This window comes from Plectropomus leopardus, chromosome 14 (assembly GCF_008729295.1).
Source record: "Plectropomus leopardus isolate mb chromosome 14, YSFRI_Pleo_2.0, whole genome shotgun sequence".
Taxonomy (NCBI): Eukaryota; Metazoa; Chordata; class Actinopteri; order Perciformes; family Serranidae; genus Plectropomus; species Plectropomus leopardus.
Window position 1 is genome coordinate 7,237,635 of NC_056476.1, and position 19,169 is coordinate 7,256,803.

The 19,169-nt window shown below is 39.3% G+C and overlaps 2 protein-coding genes across 2 annotated transcripts; one reads left to right on the forward strand and one right to left on the reverse strand.

The window, feature by feature from the left end:
* The first annotated feature begins 383 nt into the window (after positions 1–383).
* akap12a (A kinase (PRKA) anchor protein 12a) lies at positions 384–14,587 on the forward strand. The gene is made up of 4 exons (XM_042500747.1): positions 384–491; positions 3,196–3,295; positions 3,457–13,033; positions 13,578–14,587. The coding sequence occupies exons 1-3, from the start codon at positions 384–386 to the stop codon at positions 12,996–12,998; spliced, it is 9,750 nt and encodes a 3,249-aa protein (XP_042356681.1). The 3' UTR covers positions 12,999–13,033; positions 13,578–14,587.
* A 263-nt stretch (positions 14,588–14,850) lies between these two features.
* Positions 14,851–18,768, reverse strand: rmnd1 (required for meiotic nuclear division 1 homolog). Its single transcript, XM_042500960.1, is given in 12 exon segments — positions 14,851–15,413; positions 15,671–15,787; positions 15,984–16,104; positions 16,434–16,510; positions 16,653–16,717; positions 16,810–16,916; positions 17,008–17,108; positions 17,223–17,262; positions 17,701–17,776; positions 17,884–17,989; positions 18,321–18,731; positions 18,733–18,768. Coding segments are annotated over 12 exon segments (1,290 nt in total). The 3' UTR covers positions 14,851–15,380.
* Positions 18,769–19,169: the final 401 nt, after the last annotated feature.

Genomic DNA, 19,169 nt, shown 5'->3' on the forward strand with positions numbered 1-19,169 from the left:
CTTTCATTTCCAATAAAATATCTTGTTAAACCTTTTTTCATAGCATTTCACAGAGCTTTAACTTCAAGCACATCTGTGAGGTGAACGTGTACGCGCAGGTCCGCTCTTGTTGCTTCAGTCATCTGAGGACTGCAGGGTTTTTTTTTTTTGTTTTTTTGATGCAGCGGGAGGCGGGCCGGGCCGGGCCGGACCGGGCTCGGCACATATGCTTCATGTGATCCTGCAGGGAGGCGTTAGGCTAAAAAAGACTTTTCCAACAACCAGGCTGCTGCATTTGAGAGCTGACAGTCTCTGTCGCGAAGCTACCGGATCGTTTTTTTTCGGTGCACAGTTTGGGATATTTCCATCAGTTGCTCGGATAGTGACGCGCTGCAGATCGGACGATGGGAGACGCTCAGTCTGCGCAACGGGAGGACAAGAAGGATGCAGCGGCGGCGGAGGAGGAGGAGAGCGGAAAAGTGGATGATGCTCAGCAGAATATTGAAGACGAGGTATTTCAGATTGTTGTCATACTGCAGATAACTCCTATGACGTTTACAGAAAAACTTATCTGTAATGATTTCCCCACCTTATCAGCAACTGCACCCACACATTATTTTTGTAGCCTGTAAAGCCTCTTATATTTCCAAAAGCAGTCACCGGTTGTTGTGTGTGACAATAATGCTGATGTTGGATTTTGTTGTTGTGTGCAGGTGCCAGCATGCATTATCCCCAAAATAAGAAAAAAAGTCCTTGTGCTATTAAAATGAATGACATTGAGCACACCAGGCTACTTTATTTAAGTGAAAAATGAAGCAATTATTACCAACTTATCCCTTTTAACACATGAAAGTTGTTTAAAATGCGTGAACTGTCAATGCCCTCTTAGTTACTGACTTTTGCTTTGTTAGTTAGAGGCTAAAATTGTAATTTTTTGTGCACCACTGAAGATTCCTTTTTTTTTTTACTGTTTCACTGATGCTGCAATGGTTTGCATTTACTGTAGATGAAAGGAAAGTGTGGAGGAATAATGACCTTTCATTCTTAGAGGAACCTGAGTAAAGCCCAGGAGAGAGATGGAATTTCCCCTTTGCTGCACTCAGCAGAGGGAAACATCGATTACTTGTGTACAACATGATCACTGGGTGATGCACAGCAGGAAGTCAATTAGACAACATTGCACTGTGAGAATAAAAATAACTATTAATGGCTTATGAGCAATCATTATGAGACTGGATTGATTTAATGGCACCTTTGACCTTTGTGAATACATTATTAGGATTAGAATTAAATGGCTGTTTAGGGGTTTTTTTTTTTTAAATAACTTTTTTTTACTATTTAAAAATATATTATTAAATTATTATTATTTTTATTTTTATTATTATCAATTCAATTTTGGATAAGTAAGTTTAAAAAGCAAAATATTTTCCTAACATCATGTTACATTTACTTTTATTAAGTGTGATAATCAAATAAATTATACAAAAATACTTGAGTTATATATGCTTCATTATACTTATCAGTAATCTCATTTGCAAAGCCTTAATTAAAACTCTTTTATACTTAACAGTCCATTAAAGGGCAAACATCTTACTTCATGGTAACCCTTTTTTTAAATGGAAAATTAGCTCACAGGCATCCATAATCACATTATGGCCTTTGATCTTTTGGCATACGGTCATGCTTCAGGTTCAGAGTGTATGTTATGTTACTATTTTAACATTTAGTCAAGTAAAGCTGGTTCATGAGTCAGTCAAAACAAATAACTCAAAAATATTCTACATTTTAAAAGAGAAATATTGGCTTTAAAGGCTACTGTAAGCGACCAAAAGGGTGTGCATCATTGCTCCATGATGTGGCAGAATGTAAAAATCTTTGGCTGCAGATTAAACTACTGTATCAATGTCCAACAAAGTCTCAGCAGCAATTAGCAGGTGCCATATGATCCACACAGCTATTTGTATAGTTATTTTATTATTTTGTTCTTCCACGGTGGTTGAAGAACACGTTTCTTGATCCCTTTCCCCTGCTCAGACTTTCCCGACTAATCTGGCTCACAGATTTGAGATTTGGACAATTAGGGTTGTTTAACTGTAAGACTGCAATTACACCCCCACAACAGTGACTGAACTGTGTTGTTTGTATACAAAATAGGACTTTGGAGCCGCAGTTAATCAAAGATTGAAATTGTTTACTGCACAGAGGTACGAATTCGGATGGATTTGTTTGTTTTTTTTCTCCAGCTATGAGAATATGAGCAAATGGCTGCAGCTCTGCATTCCTCTAAATTGAAACCAATGCTTGTGAAATTACATGATGTCAGCGGTAGATCATATTTTTCGACTGGTTATGGATGTCCATACATCCTATTGGTTAATTTTGCTTTTCTTCCATTAACTGCACTGCACACCAACTGGGTCTGGCTGGAGCTAGCTAGTGGCACCACTCATTCAGCAATCACAGCTAGTAATGCTGTACAAGCCTAACAGCGTCATCGTGGAAACATTGTTCCCACTGTATAGTTTCCTCCCAAGTCACCCCAGAGCAGTGTCACCTTGGCAATAATGCTAACATAAAGCTTAAGAGATTTTGCTGCTCAAAATGAAACCATTTGCTCACCAGGGCTATATAGGTGGAGACCAAATGGAGGCCTCCATGTTTTTGGAGAAATACCATTCCACACCAGTACTGCCACCAGGACAGTGTTAACAGCTGTAATTGCTGAATGTGTGGTGCTACTGGCTCGCTCCTACCTCACCCGGGTGCAGAACAGCCAATGCTAACTTTGACTAACCTGTGGGGACTAGAGGCTGGGCAGTATGTTTACTGTATGTTTTTATGTTAATGCGGCTGGCCGGCTGTCTGTCAGCAAGGCCAACAGAAAATACAATAAAGACACTTACATAACAAAACATAACATTTTTACCAAATGGACAGCGCTTTGAAACATGACGATAAAGCTCAGTTAGTCAGTAGAGCACCAGACATTGAATTTCATGTCATTTCATGTTTTTGTTTTTTTTGTTTGATATTAAGCACTCAGTTACTGGTTAATGGGTGTCAGACTTTTGAAAGCAAACTGAACCAAACCTGTACTACAAAATGTTTAAAGTTGACAACTAAAAGATGAAAACATTGATTGTGTAGCTTCCATTAAATCTAATCTTTGCCACTACAGCAAAGGTAAACTTTGCTTTGTTTTGTGCTTTGTTTCAGCCTCTCAAAAAACACAGGCAGATCCCTGAGATCAATGGACAAGCAGACGGCGCTATAGCAGAAGTAAATGGTCACTGTGAGGATGAGATTGCTGCAGAGGGTGTGTACGCTTATTACTATTCCTGCATATTGACAAACAATGTCATCATCATTTCAACAGATCCATAACATGTTGGATTTCAGCTGATAAAGTTTCATCATCAGTCTTTTACAGTTCTTTCAACACAAGTGTTTTAATGTGTAATTTATTTCCTGGTTTAGCTATCATTTCACCCGATGAAGAGGTTTCAAGAACAGAAAACCAACTTAAAGATGAAGAAACACCATTAAATGTTGAAATTATTGAAAATGAATCCCCTAATGAAGCGGATGCTGATGAAGTTGGACCCCTGGAAACAACTGAAATGGATGCAAAGCAGAATGACATTAATGAAAGTTTTAGGAGATTTTTCAGTAACATTGGTTTAAAATTGACAGTGAAGAGGGGCTCAGTAGATATCGCAACAGATGTGCCTGATAAGAACAACAAGAAAGAACCAAACAGGGCAGAAGACGCAGAGAATACCACAAAGGAAAATACAAGTGATAATGTTGAACAGAATACTGATGTTAACATTGTACAGGAGATGTGTGATAATGATTCAACAACATGTCCTACCCTGACTGACGTTACATCGGAGGGTGTTCTGGAAACAGCAGAGGAGAAAGCATTAGAATCCAAAGAGGAAGTTGAACCTGATAATATAGATGCAGCAACCACTTCACCTGTAGGAGAACATGAACATACAGATGCCACACCTGAAAAAGAGCCAGATTCAACATCACCATCTAGTCCTAAAGAGGAAGTAGTTGTATCTCCAATTAAAAGATTTTTCACAACTGGAATCTTTTCTGGACTACGGAAGAAAAAGAAGGCCGCAGAAGTTGAAACAACTGATAAGGAATTGACAGACATGGAGAAACAGGAAGTCGAAGAAGCAACAGAACAAACTGTACAAGACCAACAGCAAGGTATAGAGGAGATCAGTCTGGGTGTTGAGGCAGCTGCAGTTGAGACAGAACATAAAGAAAATGAACTTAAAGGGGAAAGCCAGCCTGCAACAATAACTCAGAAGACAGATGCATCTACCATAGATACTATAGCCATTATTGTCAATGAACCTGACATTCTTACTTCTCAAGAAAAGGACAAAGTTCAAGCAAGTCCTTTAAAAAGACTGCTGTCAGGGGGTAGTTTAAAAAGACTATCCAAAAAGCAAAGGAGCAGAAGATCAAGTGATGCAAAGCTGTCTGACTCTGGAGAACATGTTTCAGATCAACTCTTATCATCTACCGAGTCTGCTGAGAATCAAAAAGAAGTGTGTGCACAACCATCTGCAGAAGCAGCAGCAGAGGAGGATGGCGCATGGGCTTCCTTCAAAAAACTTATGACTCCAAAAAAGCTCATCAAGAGATCCTCCTTGAGTAACGAAGACACACAAATCCCAGCTTCAACAGAACCAAAACCAAGTGAAGGAGGGCAAGTATCAGATCACAGCACAGATGAAGGCAAAAAACGAAAAGACTCGTCTGTTTCTTGGGAATCTGTTTTGTGCGGATCCGGAAAGAAAAGAAGCCGAAAAACATCAGACTCTGAGGAAGAATCCCCTCAAATTGATAACGAAATTAACAAGCAAGATGGTGGATGTAAAAATGGTGCAGAATCGGCCTTAGAAAGTTCTAATGAGGCTGAAGAAATTACAGCCTATTCTCCCAAACAAGCAGGAAGCCCTGCAGAGAGTGATGGAGGGTCAACATGGCAATCACTGAAAAGACTTGTCACCCCGAAAAGGAGAGCCAAGGATGAAGATGAAAGCAAAGACAATGTACAGTCTGATAGTGAAGTTTCTCATGATGAGTCCTCCTTTTCAATAAAGAAACTTCTTCCCGGACGAAAAAAGAAGAGGCCCACCGAAAAGCAAGACCAAGTATCTTCAGATGAGGCTGATAAGGATGTAGCTTCTGGTGATGATGATTCAGAGACACCTGCTGTGGTTCCATTGTCTGAGTTTGATGCAACTGAGACAGAAGTTCACATACAAACACAGGCCGATATAGAAAGTCATATACCCAAAGAAGCAGCCTATGAACTACAGAAAGACCTCCTTGATCAGATGGCCGAACCAGTCCTACCTTGTGACAGTCTGCAACCCGAAGCAAATAAAGTCCAAGAAAATGATGATGCTTTAGAAAATAAGGCATCTACAACCCCTGCTTCAAATGAAGAACCTGACGATCTTACAGAATCAATCAGTAAACCACAACTCAGCGACATTCCCGAGGAGGCCACTCCAGCTTCAGCCACAGAGGAGGCAGCTAGAGATGACACCATAGCAGAGGACCTGATAGAGATTACATCGGAGGCCTTTACTGCACCAGAACCCTTAGACATTACCCCAGCAGATGAAACTGAGATGATCTCTGCAGTATCCCAGTTATCTTCAGAGTCTTCAAAAACATCTGGCAACACAACACCAGTCCCAGCAGAGTATGACATCATGGAAACAGATGTGCTCCTGCATCAGGTTGTTGAAACCATCTCCATAAGCCAAAAGGCAATTCCAGTTTGTTCAGATGAGCTAGGACATGAAAGCACAGTTGTATCTGTTTCAGATCAAATACTCGAAACATTTGTAAAAGAAGAGCCAACAATCGTAGAAACACAAAGAGAAATGGCTACCAGTGCCATTAACACAGATGTGAATGTACAAGAAGTGGACGCAATCAATGAACTTGCAGCTTCCACCCAAACAGACAGCACATCTGAAGTCAATGACTCTGTTTCCACAGAAATTATATCTGAAGTTCCCACTGAGGAGTTTGAGACGGCTGAAATTGCTGTTGATGAAGTAAATGATGTCAACGTTATATATCAGGAAGATAGCTTAAAAGAATTAGAAAGTATTGATGAGTCCCATCATCTGGTCGAATGTCTTTCTGAGGTAAATGCAGTCATGTCTACAGATATATCTCCTGAAGGTGACAAAATTGCCCCAGATGATTGTTCTCTAGATGTGGCAAATCAAGCTGAAATGGAGCTCCCAAAAATATACTTCAAAGAGGCAGAATCAGCTGCAACAGTAGCTGGTGAAACTACGAATGGAGCTATGGGGCATGATGTCCAAACTCTGACAGAAAAGGAGGATGTGATCATGCACAATATCACAGAACAAATTCAAACAGAGGACAAAGATCAAACACCAATAGAGATGAAAGAGTTGCAAGAATTAGCAACTGTACAAGCTGCCACATTAGATTCAGTCAAGGCTAGTGTTCAAATGCTTGAAGAGGACATTATATTAGAGGGCATACCAGGAGCCGAAACAGCAACACATGAACTCAAAGAGGAAAAAGTGCTAACTGAAGTCAGTGCTGAGCCAGAAAAGGAAGATGAACTTGAAACAGATGCTGCTGAAACTGAACATGTTCAAGTACCAGAAAAATATGACGTCATGCAGGCCTCCATATGTGATTCAGAGGCGGGCAGCATTCACTCATTTGAAAAACTGGTCTTACCAGAGGACTTTCCAGAAGAACAAACAGTTACAGATGAACTCCAAGAGGAAAAAATACATCTCTATGAGGCCAATCTTGAGCCACTGGATGCTTCAAAAACTGAACATACTCAAGACCCTGAAGTATTACAAGCTATACAAGCAGTCACATTTGATTCAGAAAAGGGTAGTGTGCAATCGCTGGAAAAGAACAAAACATCAGAGGACATCCCAGCAGCTGAAACAGATACATATGAACTCAAAGAGGAGACAGTGCTAACTGAGGTCAGTGTTGAGCAAGAAAAGGAAGATGAACTAGAATCAGATGCTGCCAAACCAGAGAAAGTTAAAATATCAGAACTATCAGAAGTTGTGCAAGCCTCAATATTAGACTTAGTGAATGATAGTGTTCAATCACCAGAAGAGGAAATAAAATCAGAGGACATTCAAGCAGTGGAAACATTTAGAGATGAACCGCAGGAGAAAGCAATCTCTCCTACTGAAGTCAATCTTGAGCCACTGGATGCTTCTAAAATAGAGCATACTGAAGAACCAGACATATTATTACAAGCTGCCACATTAGATTCAGAAGAGTGTAGTGTTCAATCACTTGAAAAGGATGTAAAATCAGAGGACATCCCAGCAGTCGAAACAGTCACATATGAACACAAAGAGGCATCAGTGATAACCAAAGTCAATGCTGGGCCAGCAAAGGAAGGCGAACTAGAAACAGTTGTTGCTAAACCTGAACAAATTCAAGTACCAGACGCATCAGAAGCTGTGCAAACCTCCACATTAGATTCAGAAGAGGTTAGTGGTCAATCACCAGAAGAGAAAGTAAAAGTTGAGGACAATCCATCAACAGAAACACCTACAGATGAACCCATACAGTCTGCAGAACATCTAACTGAAATCAGTGTTGAGGCAGAAAACAAAAAACTACCAGTGAATGTTGTCAAAATGGCTCAAGACCCAGAAGCATTAGAGGCTGTTCAAGCAACCACAGATTCAGAGGAAGGCAGTGTTCAACCACTTGAAAAAGAGCAAGTTGATGCTTTCAAATCTGAACGTGCTGAAGAACCAGAGGTATTACAAGATGAGCAAGCAGCGACATTAGATTCAGAGATGGGTAGATGTCTAACAATTGAAAAGGAAGTAATATCAGAGGACATACCAGCAGTCGAAACAGTCACATATGAACACAAAGAGGCATCAGTGATAACCAAAGTCAATGCTGAGCCAGCAAAAGAAGATGAACTAGAAACAGTTGTTGCTAAACCTGAACAAATTCAAGTACCAGATGCATCAGAAGCTGTGCAAGCCTCCACATTAGATTCAGAAGAGGTTAGTGGTCAATCACCAAAAGAGAAACTAAAATCAGAGGACATTCCACCTCCAGAAACAGATGAGCCCAATCAGACAGCAGATAATCTCACGCAAGTCAGCATTGAGACAGAAAACAAAGAAGTACCAGTGAATGCCTTCAAAATTCTTCAAGAACCACATGAACTGAAAGCTGTTCAAGCACCCAAAGATTCAGAGGAGGGCACTGTTCATCCACTTGAAAAAGAGGTCATATCAGAAGATGTTCCAGAAGCAAAAACATTTACAGATGAGCCTACAGAGGAAACAATGCCTCTCGCTGAAGCCAATATTGAGCCAGTGGATGCTGACAAATCTGAACAAGTTCAAGTACCAGAAGCATCAGAAGCTGTGCAAACCTCCACATTAGATTCAGAGGAGGGCAGTGTTCAATCACCGGAAGAAAAAGTAAAATTTGAGGACAATCCACCAGCAGAAACACCTACAGATGAACCCATACAAATTACAGAACGTCTAACTGAAATCAGTGTTGAGGCAGAAAACAAAAAACTACCAGTGAATGCTGTCAAAATGGCTCAAGACCCAGAAGCATTAGAGGCTGTTCAAGCAACCACAGATTCAGAGGAGGGCAGTGTTCAACCACTTGAAAAAGAAGTCATATCAGGGGATGATCCTGAAGCAAAAACAGTTACAGATGAACCAAAAGAGGAAACAATGCCTCTCTCTGAACTCCCCCTTGAGCAAGTTGATGCTTTCAAATCTGAACATGTTCAAGAACCAGAGGTGTTACAAGATGAGCAAGCAGCGACATTAGATTCAGAGGTGAGTAGATGTCTAACAGTTGAAAAGGATGTAATATCAGAGGACATACCAGCAGTCGAAACAGTCACATATGAACACAAAGAGCCATCAGTGATAACCGAAATCAATGCTGAGCCAGCAAAAGAAGATGAACTAGAAACGGTTGCTGCTAAACCTGAACAAATTCAAGTACCAGACGTATCAGAAGCTGTGCAAGCCTCCACATTAGATTCAGAAGAGGTTAGTGGTCAATCACCAGAAGAGAAAGTAAAATTTGAGGACAATCCATCAACAGAAACACCTACAGATGAACCCATACAGACTGCAGAACATCTAACTGAAATCAGTGTTGAGGCAGAAAACAAAAAACTACCAGTGAATGCTGTCAAAATGGATCAAGACCTAGATGTGTTAGAAGATATACAAGCAGCCACAGATTCAGAGGAGAGCAGTGTTCAACCACTTGAAAAAGAGCAAGTTGATGCTTTCAAATCTGAACATGCTCAAGAACCAGAGGTATTACAAGATGAGCAAGCAGCGACATTAGATTCAGAGGTGGGTAGATGTCTAACAATTGAAAAGGAAGTAATATCAGAGGACATACCAGCAGTCGAAACAGTCACATATGAACACAAAGAGGCATCAGTGATAACCAAAGTCAATGTTGAGCCAGCAAAAGAAGATGAACTAGAAACAGTTGCTGCTGAAATCAGTGTTGAGGCAGAAAACAAAAAATTACCAGTGAATGCTGTCAAAATGGCTCAAGACCCAGATGCATTAGAGGCTGTTCAAGCAACCACAGACTCAGAGGAGGGCAGTGTTCAACCACTTGAAAAAGAAGTCATATCAGGGGATGATCTTGAAGCAAAAACAGTTACAGATGAACCAAAAGAGGAAACAATGCCTCTCACTGAACTCCCCCTTGAGCGAGTTGATGCTTTCATATCTGAACACGTTCAAGAACCAGAGGTGTTACAAGATGAGCAAGCAGCGACATTAGATTCAGAGGTGGGTAGATGTCTAACAATTGAAAAGGAAGTAATATCAGAGGACATTCAAGGAGTGGAAACAGTTACAGATGAATCCAAACAGGAAACCAAAGTAAGGGCTGAACCAGAAGAAAAACTACCATTGGAAGCTGCCAAAATGGAACATGCTCAAGAACAACAAATATTACAAGCAGTACAAACAGCGTCAGCTGATTCAGAGATGGGTTGGCTTCTACCACTTGCAGAGAAAGTAATATCAGAGGATATTCAAGCATTGGAAAAAATTACAGATGAACTGGAAGGGGAAGCAATGCCTCACACTCAAGCCCAACCCGAGTCACTGGATGCTTCCAAAACTGAAAATATTCAAGAATCAGAAGTATTACACGCTGTACAAGCCTCCACAGTAGATTCAGAGGAAGGTTGTTGTCTATCACTTGTAAAGAAAGTTAAATCAGAAGATATTCCAGCAGTGGAAACAGTTACAGATGAATCCAATCAGGATACTGAGGTAAGGGTTGAACCAGAAAAAAAACTACCATTGGAAGATGCCAAAATGGAACATGCTCAAGAGCAACAAATACTACACGCAGTACAAACAGAAACAGCTGATTCAGAGGTGGGTAGGCTTGTACCACTTGCAGAGAAAGTAATATCAGAAGAAATTCAAGCAGTGGAAAAAATTACAGATGAATCGGAAGATGAAGCAATGCCTCAAACTCAAGTCCAACCCGAGTCACTGGATGCTTCCAAAACTGAAAATATTCAAGAATCAGAAGTGTTAAAAGCTGTACAAGCCTCCACAGTAGATTCAGAGGCAGGTAGCTTTCTATCACTTGAAAAGGAAGCAATATCGAAGGATATTCTAGCAGTGGAAATGGTAACTGATGAACATAAAGAGGAAAACATGCCTTTCACTCAAGTCGAGCTTCAGCCAGTGGATGCTTCAAAAACTGAGTATGTTCAAGCGACCCATGTACCTGAAAAGGAAGTAATTTCAGAGGATATTCTAGCATTGGGAACAGTTACAGATGAGCCCAAACAAGAACAGGAAGTCAATTTTATGTCGAAAGAAAAACTACCAGCAGAGGCTGCCCAAACTGAACATGTTCAAGAACCACAAGCATTATCATCTGATGTAAAAGGCATTGCAACTGAAACCAAAACTGAGGAAGGGTCATCAATGTATGGGCATGTAGTCACAGAAAATGTTGATGGAAGCACTGCTCAGGAACTTAAGACGCAAAAATGGTTGGAAAATGTTTCCAAAAAAAATGCAGACAATGTCATTGCTTCAGTTACAGATAAAATTGAGACTCAAGTTGTGGCACAATTGGATCACTCTTTCGAGAAAACAGCGTATCAGAAAAAAGAGAGAATCCCACAAGATATGGAGCAGGAAGATGGCATCCCCGACGGTGTAGATGAGTTACAAACATTAACAGCAGTTTTTGTGTCCTCTGTTAACGAGGACGCAAGTAATAGTCAGGCTCTAGAAAAGACTGTATTTACAGAAGACACCCCAACAACCGGTGTAGACAATACTGCAGTTATAAATGAACCCAAACATGCGGTGCAAGTCTGTGATGAGGGAGAAAAAGAGAGTGAGCTTGCAGTCACTGTGACAAAGACTGCTGCAGATGAGCATGCCATGGTAATGCAAGTAGTCGTATGTGAACTCAGAGATGTCTCAGCTGCAGTTTCTGATGTCTTGATAGACGACACATCAGTCATTACTGAACCCTTCATAGACAGAGTAACAAGTGAGCTGGAGTACGAGGAGGAAGTTGAGGCCACCACACCATTAGAGAAAGATGATGTAGCTGAAGCAGCAAAGGAAGGCAGCGAAGTTGAGATGATGTATGTGCCATCAGTAGAGTTTGAGGACAATTGCAGAATCCAAGTGCAGGTGGTCGATGTTGATGTAAAATTAGCTGAGGCGATTGTGGAAACTGTGCTAGAGGCGGGCGTAACAAAGGCCAAAGAAGTCATCCATGTTTGTTATGAAACTGCTGAAAAAGTAGATAGTCTTTCCACAACTATCGAGAATGAAGAGGAATTAAGGACCGAGGAAAACAAAGTGACCATTCAGGAAGTTACTCAACATGTAAAGGAGAACTTATTTGAGATGGTACCTGAATTGGATGTTGACAATTTGGAACAAGAAGGTATAAAACAGCAAGATGCTGTGAAAAAAGTGACTGAGACAGGTGAAAGTGAATCAAATGAAACGGAGGACCAAAAAGCAAAGGACGAAAGTATTGCAACATTCAAGGACAGACATGAGGAAGCACCTGCTGTTATCAGTGAAGACTCTGGGAGTGAACAGAAAGTACCCGAGGATCTTGCGCAAACACTAGGAAATTCAGATGTCTCTATCCACGATCAAAAAGATGATTCAGAGGAAACTAAATCGCAACAGGAAAAGTCAGAAGCAGTCACAGCAGAAGAGATGAAATTGTCCTCAGAGAAATTAAATGTGGAAGAAGTTAATGAAGCAGCACAAATTACACAAAGTCCACCTGCAACACCTTGCGACTCTGTATTATTAGCACCCCAAAATACTGGAATAATCTCATCAACAGGTCATGTGGAGTCCCCTTCAAGTCTTTCTTTTGAATTCAAATTTAATGTACAGTTTGGGCAAACAAAGGCTCCAACATCTCCGCCACAGACAACAGAGACAGAAGTGTCTGACGTCAGAGTTCAGCTCAAATCAACAGAGAAAGTAATCTCCGATGTCCAACAACCAGAACAACAAACGAAGAAAAGAGAAGTGCTCCTGACTCAGACAGTACTCTCTGAAACTGATGGTGAAGAAACAAAAACAGAGGCGCATGTTACACCAAAAGAGGAGGAAAATGACCAAGATGTGTGGATGGATGCTGAGGAAGACATTTATACTCAAGAGGAAACAGAGCTGCCCGTTAATAAGGAAAAGGAATCTCTTGAAGAACAGACAGAAGGAAAGCAAGATGAAAACACTGGACTTGAGCAGGAGTTTGAAATGGCTCCCGATTCTCAGGCTGAGGAGGAAAGTCAACAGGAAATGCACAAAACAGTGGGAACAAGTGAAGTTGACAGTGAAGGTGAAGATTTTGCTGTTGCACTTGAGCATCCTGAAACTGAAATTACGAGCGTCACTACAATGGAGTGAAATGAAAACCCAGTGAACTTCAGTTTCACAACCCGGTGAGTCTCTTTCCTCTTGTTTTAAAGCCATTTCTGTGAGATGTGGCCCATGAAAGCTGGGGTAGGCAGTTTTATTTTGCGTCTCTGATCAAATATCCCATACTGTGCATGTTGTAATTCAAGTGGTCTTTTTTACATAGAATTCTGCACCGCTGCTTGGCACCGTTTTCACGCTTTAGAAAATGTAGCTCTTAACAGGAGACTTTCAATCGCAGGTCATTTCAGAGAAAGGGCGTTCCTGTTGGCAGTTGTTCAAATGCTGATGCACATGCATCCTCCTCCTCGCTACCTACCACGACAGACCTTTTTTCTGTGTTCAGAGCTGCTGTCCACCCTCCCCTCGGTGAAGCAGTTGACAGCGATGTGGAAAAGACAGAGAGGGTAGACCTGCAAGAGGGTGTATTGTCAAATTAAGCAGGTCTTTTTCTGCCCTTTACATAAAGCTGCATACCCCAGCTATCATCAGCCTCTTCTTACAGTGAAATAATGCATCACCTTCATTGGATTAACCAAATTATTAATTTCATGCTAACTCTTTTTCAAGGTTGGACAATCAGGATGGAAACCACTCAAGTTTGTAAGAAGTTTTCAAAAAGCCATTAAAGAGGAGCACTGACAGTGCTGGAAGAACACTACAGGACAGCATTTTGCTGAATTTATTTAACATTATATTTAACCTCAAATATGCTGATGATTACTGGTGTACTGATTTGTAATTTTGTTTTATTGTTATAAAGTGTGTGATAAGTGAGAGAGATCTAGCAAGAGAAGTGCTAATCAGCTCAGGGGGCATGCAGTGTGATTCTAGAGGTTTGACAGTGAACTAAATCCATTATGCAATGGCGCATTTCAATTAATCGTTGTTCGCTATATAGTGCATTTTTATTACTAATAATGTTTTGCAAAGATCCCTCTTGATCTTTTTCTGAGATGAATGTACAAGTCTAAAAGAATAAGACCAGTTTTACTCTTCAAAAACATTTCTGTAGTAATTCATAATCAATGCAACCCAGCTGACAGATGTTTATTTCCCTTGACACAAAATGATACCACTAGTATATTTGCATAAGTAGATATTTCACAGCATTTATTATGTATCATCTGTTTATTAAGTGTTTTGTTGTTAATTTTTTTGTTTAATCATCTCAGTTAAATACATGTTCCTATTGGATCTATACAGGTGAAAACAGGGGCAGATCTGAGCATACTAGCATTACTGTATATTATCTTGTACATAATTATTGTTTTAATGCTTATACTGGCAGAAATATGCTTATTTTGAATCTGCAAGAATTTCTACTGTGACGAGTTTTAATAAGATGAAAGCATGGCACATCTTGCTTTTTTTAAGTAATATTTTTGATTTCACATATGTATTAATCATTAATACAATTATAATCAGCAAAGCCTTAAACAATGATGGCAGCTTTATTTGTCCTGTTTTATTTCCCAGCTGTTTGTGGGTTATGACAGGCTGTTTTTCCCCACATATATTGACTTTTATTAAAAAATTCTTGCTGATCTGTTAACTAATAACAAAATGCAAAACATAAGCCTGAGTCATACGTGTTTATAAATTTAATATATATTTATCTGTGTTCTATTAATTAAATATTATTTTATTTCAATAAATTCATACCTGTAAATTTCAAGGACTTTTTGTGTTGCAAATTCTTTTTGTATATTGCAAACTAATACGTTGTTTTCTTTTTGACATTTTCTTGAACTAATTACTCAGTAAGTTGAGGTTTTACATGCAAACACTGAAACATAATTGGCAAACATTTTAAACATATACTTTATTGCATATTTTATAACACAGCACTCATAGTTGGGGTTCTTGTAATTGATGTTTTTTTTTTTTTATATATTAATGCATTACTGCATTTCTACTGCTATTGTTTTATTCACAAGATTAATGTCACATGTCGAGGCGGCAGTCTTTGCCCTCCTTTAAAAAAGTATTCTTCATACTGAAAATGATTCATAGACTTTTGCATGTAATGTAAAAATAAATTTAACTTTGTTTAAACCATAAATTCAGCAAAAAAAAAAAAAAAAAAAAAGAAAAAAAATCAACTGATCCCACAAATCCCACTTTGTTTTCAGTGATGATATTCAGAAAATAGTAAAATAGTGAAAAAATAAAAATAGAAAATAATTGTGTTGAAATGTTTATACTGTGCAATAGGAACAGTACGACATTCAAAGGTCCGCTTCATGATTTCAGTTTCTTCCAGAAAACACTGTCACATATCACTGGTAAAGTACCTTTTGTATCCTGCAGCATTATTCTTTTGCAGCTCCCAGTGTCCTTTATAGATTTGTGCATTGTTGGAGGAGCAGTTTAGAAGATCATTTTTGCAAGTTCAAACATCACCTATAAGAAACAAACAATACACATTACTTTACTTAAGCTGTATGCAGTCTCAACTAGAAAAGGTGATGCAAAGCAAATTTACTGAAAAATCATAAGAAAATGAAAATTATATTATTGTATCATTAATTAATTCATTCGAGTAGATAAATGTCCAAAAATGGAACTTTGTTTGCAAGGTGTAGATGTCAGCTTTGATGTGATGAATACAGGTAAAAAAAAAAAAAAAAAGGCGTGATGGATTTATTTGATCTTCTTACCTCAATAGTAATGAGGATGACTATCATCCACTCCAACCTCAAGCTGTGCTTCTCACTCAGGTGGCTCCTCATCAGATCTGTTAACTGCGTACAATGTTCCAGCTTCTCATTCACAACCTAAACACACACAAAGTGTTTCTAGATCAGATCAGAAAAAAAGCATGTGCCTCTTACCACACGTCTAAAGAGGTCAAAACGCCAGCAAAACCGGTAGTACATCAAACAACTTTACCAGACGATCAAAGTGTCAGAACGAGTCTAGAGTTTAATCTATGGCGCCACCCTAACCCTTTTTAAGAGCAGCTTTATTTACATTGACTCTGCGGTTGATGCTGAGGAACTGGCAGGTCTTATCGTAGAGTTTTTCCAGGTTTTCTCTGTCCCAGTAGAAATCAGGTGTGAGGAGCAGGTCGGACCTCAGGTTTATACAGTGTCTGTAAGAGGAGGACGTAAAAACAAAGGTTTTAACAGAGTCTGTCATCACAGAGTTTGAAAACACAACAAAGCTACATTAGCTCTTGCAGTTTCAAATACTGATGAAATTATGGAAAGCTTGAGTCATCCATATCACTGACTGGCAATTACAAGAAAATAAATGGATGTCTGTAGGTTTTTATGATAACCTGGCAGGCAAAAACTGAATCAGCAAAAAAACGTTCAAATCGGAAACAACTGGAATGTTTTGGTTTGCAGTAAAACCCTGAAAACAAAAATGAGAAGGTCACAGCTGGAAGAACTGCTATTTAAGGAAAATCGAATTTACCTTAATGTGAAAAGCTCGCCTATCTTCTTCATGACCTCTGCAGACGACAACTTCACTCTTCTGCCAGATTTCAGCGTCTGAGAGAAAAACAGAAGAGTTAGGATATTAGCAATAAGGAGAGCATCGATGCACAGTCTACCTTACTGACAAACAAACAACCATTACAGATGATCTATTATTCATAATTTCTTGCTGCCTGCTGTTAATTGTCCACTGTACCTCTGGAATTGTCTGAATTGACTCTACAAAGTTGTCTAAAGACACCTCCCATATCGCCAGCTTCACTGGAAAAGAAAGCATGAAGTTACACTCAGAGGAGACGCAACACAAAACAATACAAATCTTTATGATTTATAGTTTAAGTGCAGGTTCTCACCTGACAAACATAAAGCATTTGAAAATGCAAATTTCTCCAGAACAGCTTCCTGTGGATCCATTGCGTCACTCAGAATAAAGTTACCGCGCTCTAGCTTTGTGTTTCCCCTGAGGACACAAAAATTCAAATTCTACAAAAAGACACACAAAATCCGAACGTATAAATAAACAAAATCAACAAATGTGAAGATCAACATACTCTCCAAGAGTGTAGTTAATCTCCTCATTTTCCCAGTGGACTAATGCTACTTCATAGGGCTGGATCTCATGATGTTCCAATATTCTCAGCGCCATTTTCATCTGTTAAGACAGAAAAAAAAATCATTATCAAAGAAGTAAGCCACAGTAGAGAAGTAAACAAGAATAAGAATGAATTCAATAACAAACTTTATACAGAATCTATATTTTGTTTACCGTTTTCTCTTCAACATTCCAGAAAACGACTGAGCCTTCCCTAAAATTTCAGATTGGGAGAGTCAGTCCACAGTTTGCCAAAAAATAAAATATAAAAAGTTATCAAAACACCAACCACCACAAGTTACACTAAATATGGCTAGTATATAAACATTTTTTAATGTACCATACTCAAGTTTTATCACCAATTTCAAAACCTTTCAATATGAATATATTTATTAACAACTTATTTATTTACATAACAAAACATGCTGAACCATCAGCATCACTGCATACGAATTAAGTCATTTAAGACAAATTTTTAATTATTTTTGATACTGGTTTCTAGAGACACATTTCTGTCCGTACTTTAGTACCATTAAAGTTTGATACATGACCTCATTATTAATCATTAAAGACAGTGTGTGCTCAGTAATAGTTTTTAAATAGTTTATCATATGATAATTTATATTAAAGAAAAAGCCTAAAAAAGCAGTACCTGAAGAAGAACATTAGAGCTTGGTCATCTGGTTTTGCAGCCATGTCTGTGCTAATCACCAGCACATTTGCAGCATCTAAAATTAAAACATGTTTTCATTAAATGCATTAGTTTTTCCAAGCAAAATATTTCCAAATTAATTCCCTAGAAAGTAGTAATCTATGAATATTTTTAAAATCATACCTCTTGGTAAATCTACCTCACTGAAGCCGTGGCTTATCAAGTCGTGGCAAAGTGTTGGCAAATGATACTGATCTGCTGTCGCAAAGGCAATACACTGCATCATATCCTACAGAGAAACACAGCTAATCAACAAAAAACATAACAACATTTATCAACACCTGAAATGTTAGAAAAAAGGAAGACAGCAGGAGCGCTTCTGGCTTTCTTCAAACCACCGGTGCTCATGAAAGAAATTCAAAATAAGGCAGGAATATAAACCAAAAACTGTGGTGTAAAAGATCCAGGTCTCTGTGGATTAAAGGCCTTTTATGCTTTTCAAACCACCCTGAGTACTTAGATCTGGGTCTTTTACGCCACAGTTTTTGGTTATAAGTTCCCGCCTTTTATTTGAGGTACTTAAAAGTTTCATTAATTCATCAGACGACATGCTGAATCACCTTGTCCTCATTCAGGGAGGGCTGATTGGCTCTCGAGGGTTGTTTTGTTCTTGGACCTTTGGGAACTTTTTTCCCTGGCATGGCTGCTGGTTTCAAACTTTGTTTTAAAACAGACTTCACAAGGTCAGGTGAATAAAAACGTTTCTGTCCGCTGCCACACACAGACAGCATCCCAGGGTCAGGTAACAAAGTGCTGCTGAGACTTTTAAATCCACCTAAAGATGGGACAACATGTCTTCTGTGCGTCTGCTGGTGATGAAAAGCGTTTAGATAACGTGTCCTCGAAAAGGTCCATTGGGCAGATGAGTTAGAGTGAGTCCTGGGTTTGAATTCATACTTGTGTGGTTGGACGGACTGGGAGAGACAGGCTGAGGCACAGATGCAGACTGGTTTTTCTCTCTGCAGGCCGCTGAGCTCCCAGTCTGGACCACAACGTCCTGAGGAGCATCTTACCGGCTAGAGACACCTGAACAGGTGATCTGCAACACAGGAGACAACAGGTAGTGTCCCCTCAGGAGATGCATCGTGGTATTGTGCTCTACTTTAACACAATAGCGAGACAGAAGTCTGTAAACAAAGCTGGACCTATTAACAAATTTATTATTCAAAATATCTTAAATTCAATGTTGATACAAGAACAGCAGTGAAAACAAATAAGACTGACCTTGACTTATGTTGTCAGCTAACTATCAATATCCTAATCTGTGGTCTCTTATCGGTCTCTGAACTGTGCGAATAAGACACAACAAAAACACACAATCCTACAACTTTAAGTACAAGGTAACAGAGGTGGTTAACGTGCTCGTAACGTTACAAATATCTGTGTGTGAACAGTTATGTCTCCGTTAG

What these genes read in the sequence shown, in the direction of transcription:
- akap12a (XM_042500747.1), top strand. Translation starts at nt 384, where the DNA reads ATGGGAGACGCTCAGTCTGCGCAACGGGAGGACAAGAAGGATGCAGCG. An exon ending in AGCAGAATATTGAAGACGAG is followed by an intron (nt 492 to 3,195) that starts GTATTTCAGATT and finishes GCTTTGTTTCAG; the next exon opens with CCTCTCAAAAAACACAGGCA. An exon ending in GGATGAGATTGCTGCAGAGG is followed by an intron (nt 3,296 to 3,456) that starts GTGTGTACGCTT and finishes TTCCTGGTTTAG; the next exon opens with CTATCATTTCACCCGATGAA.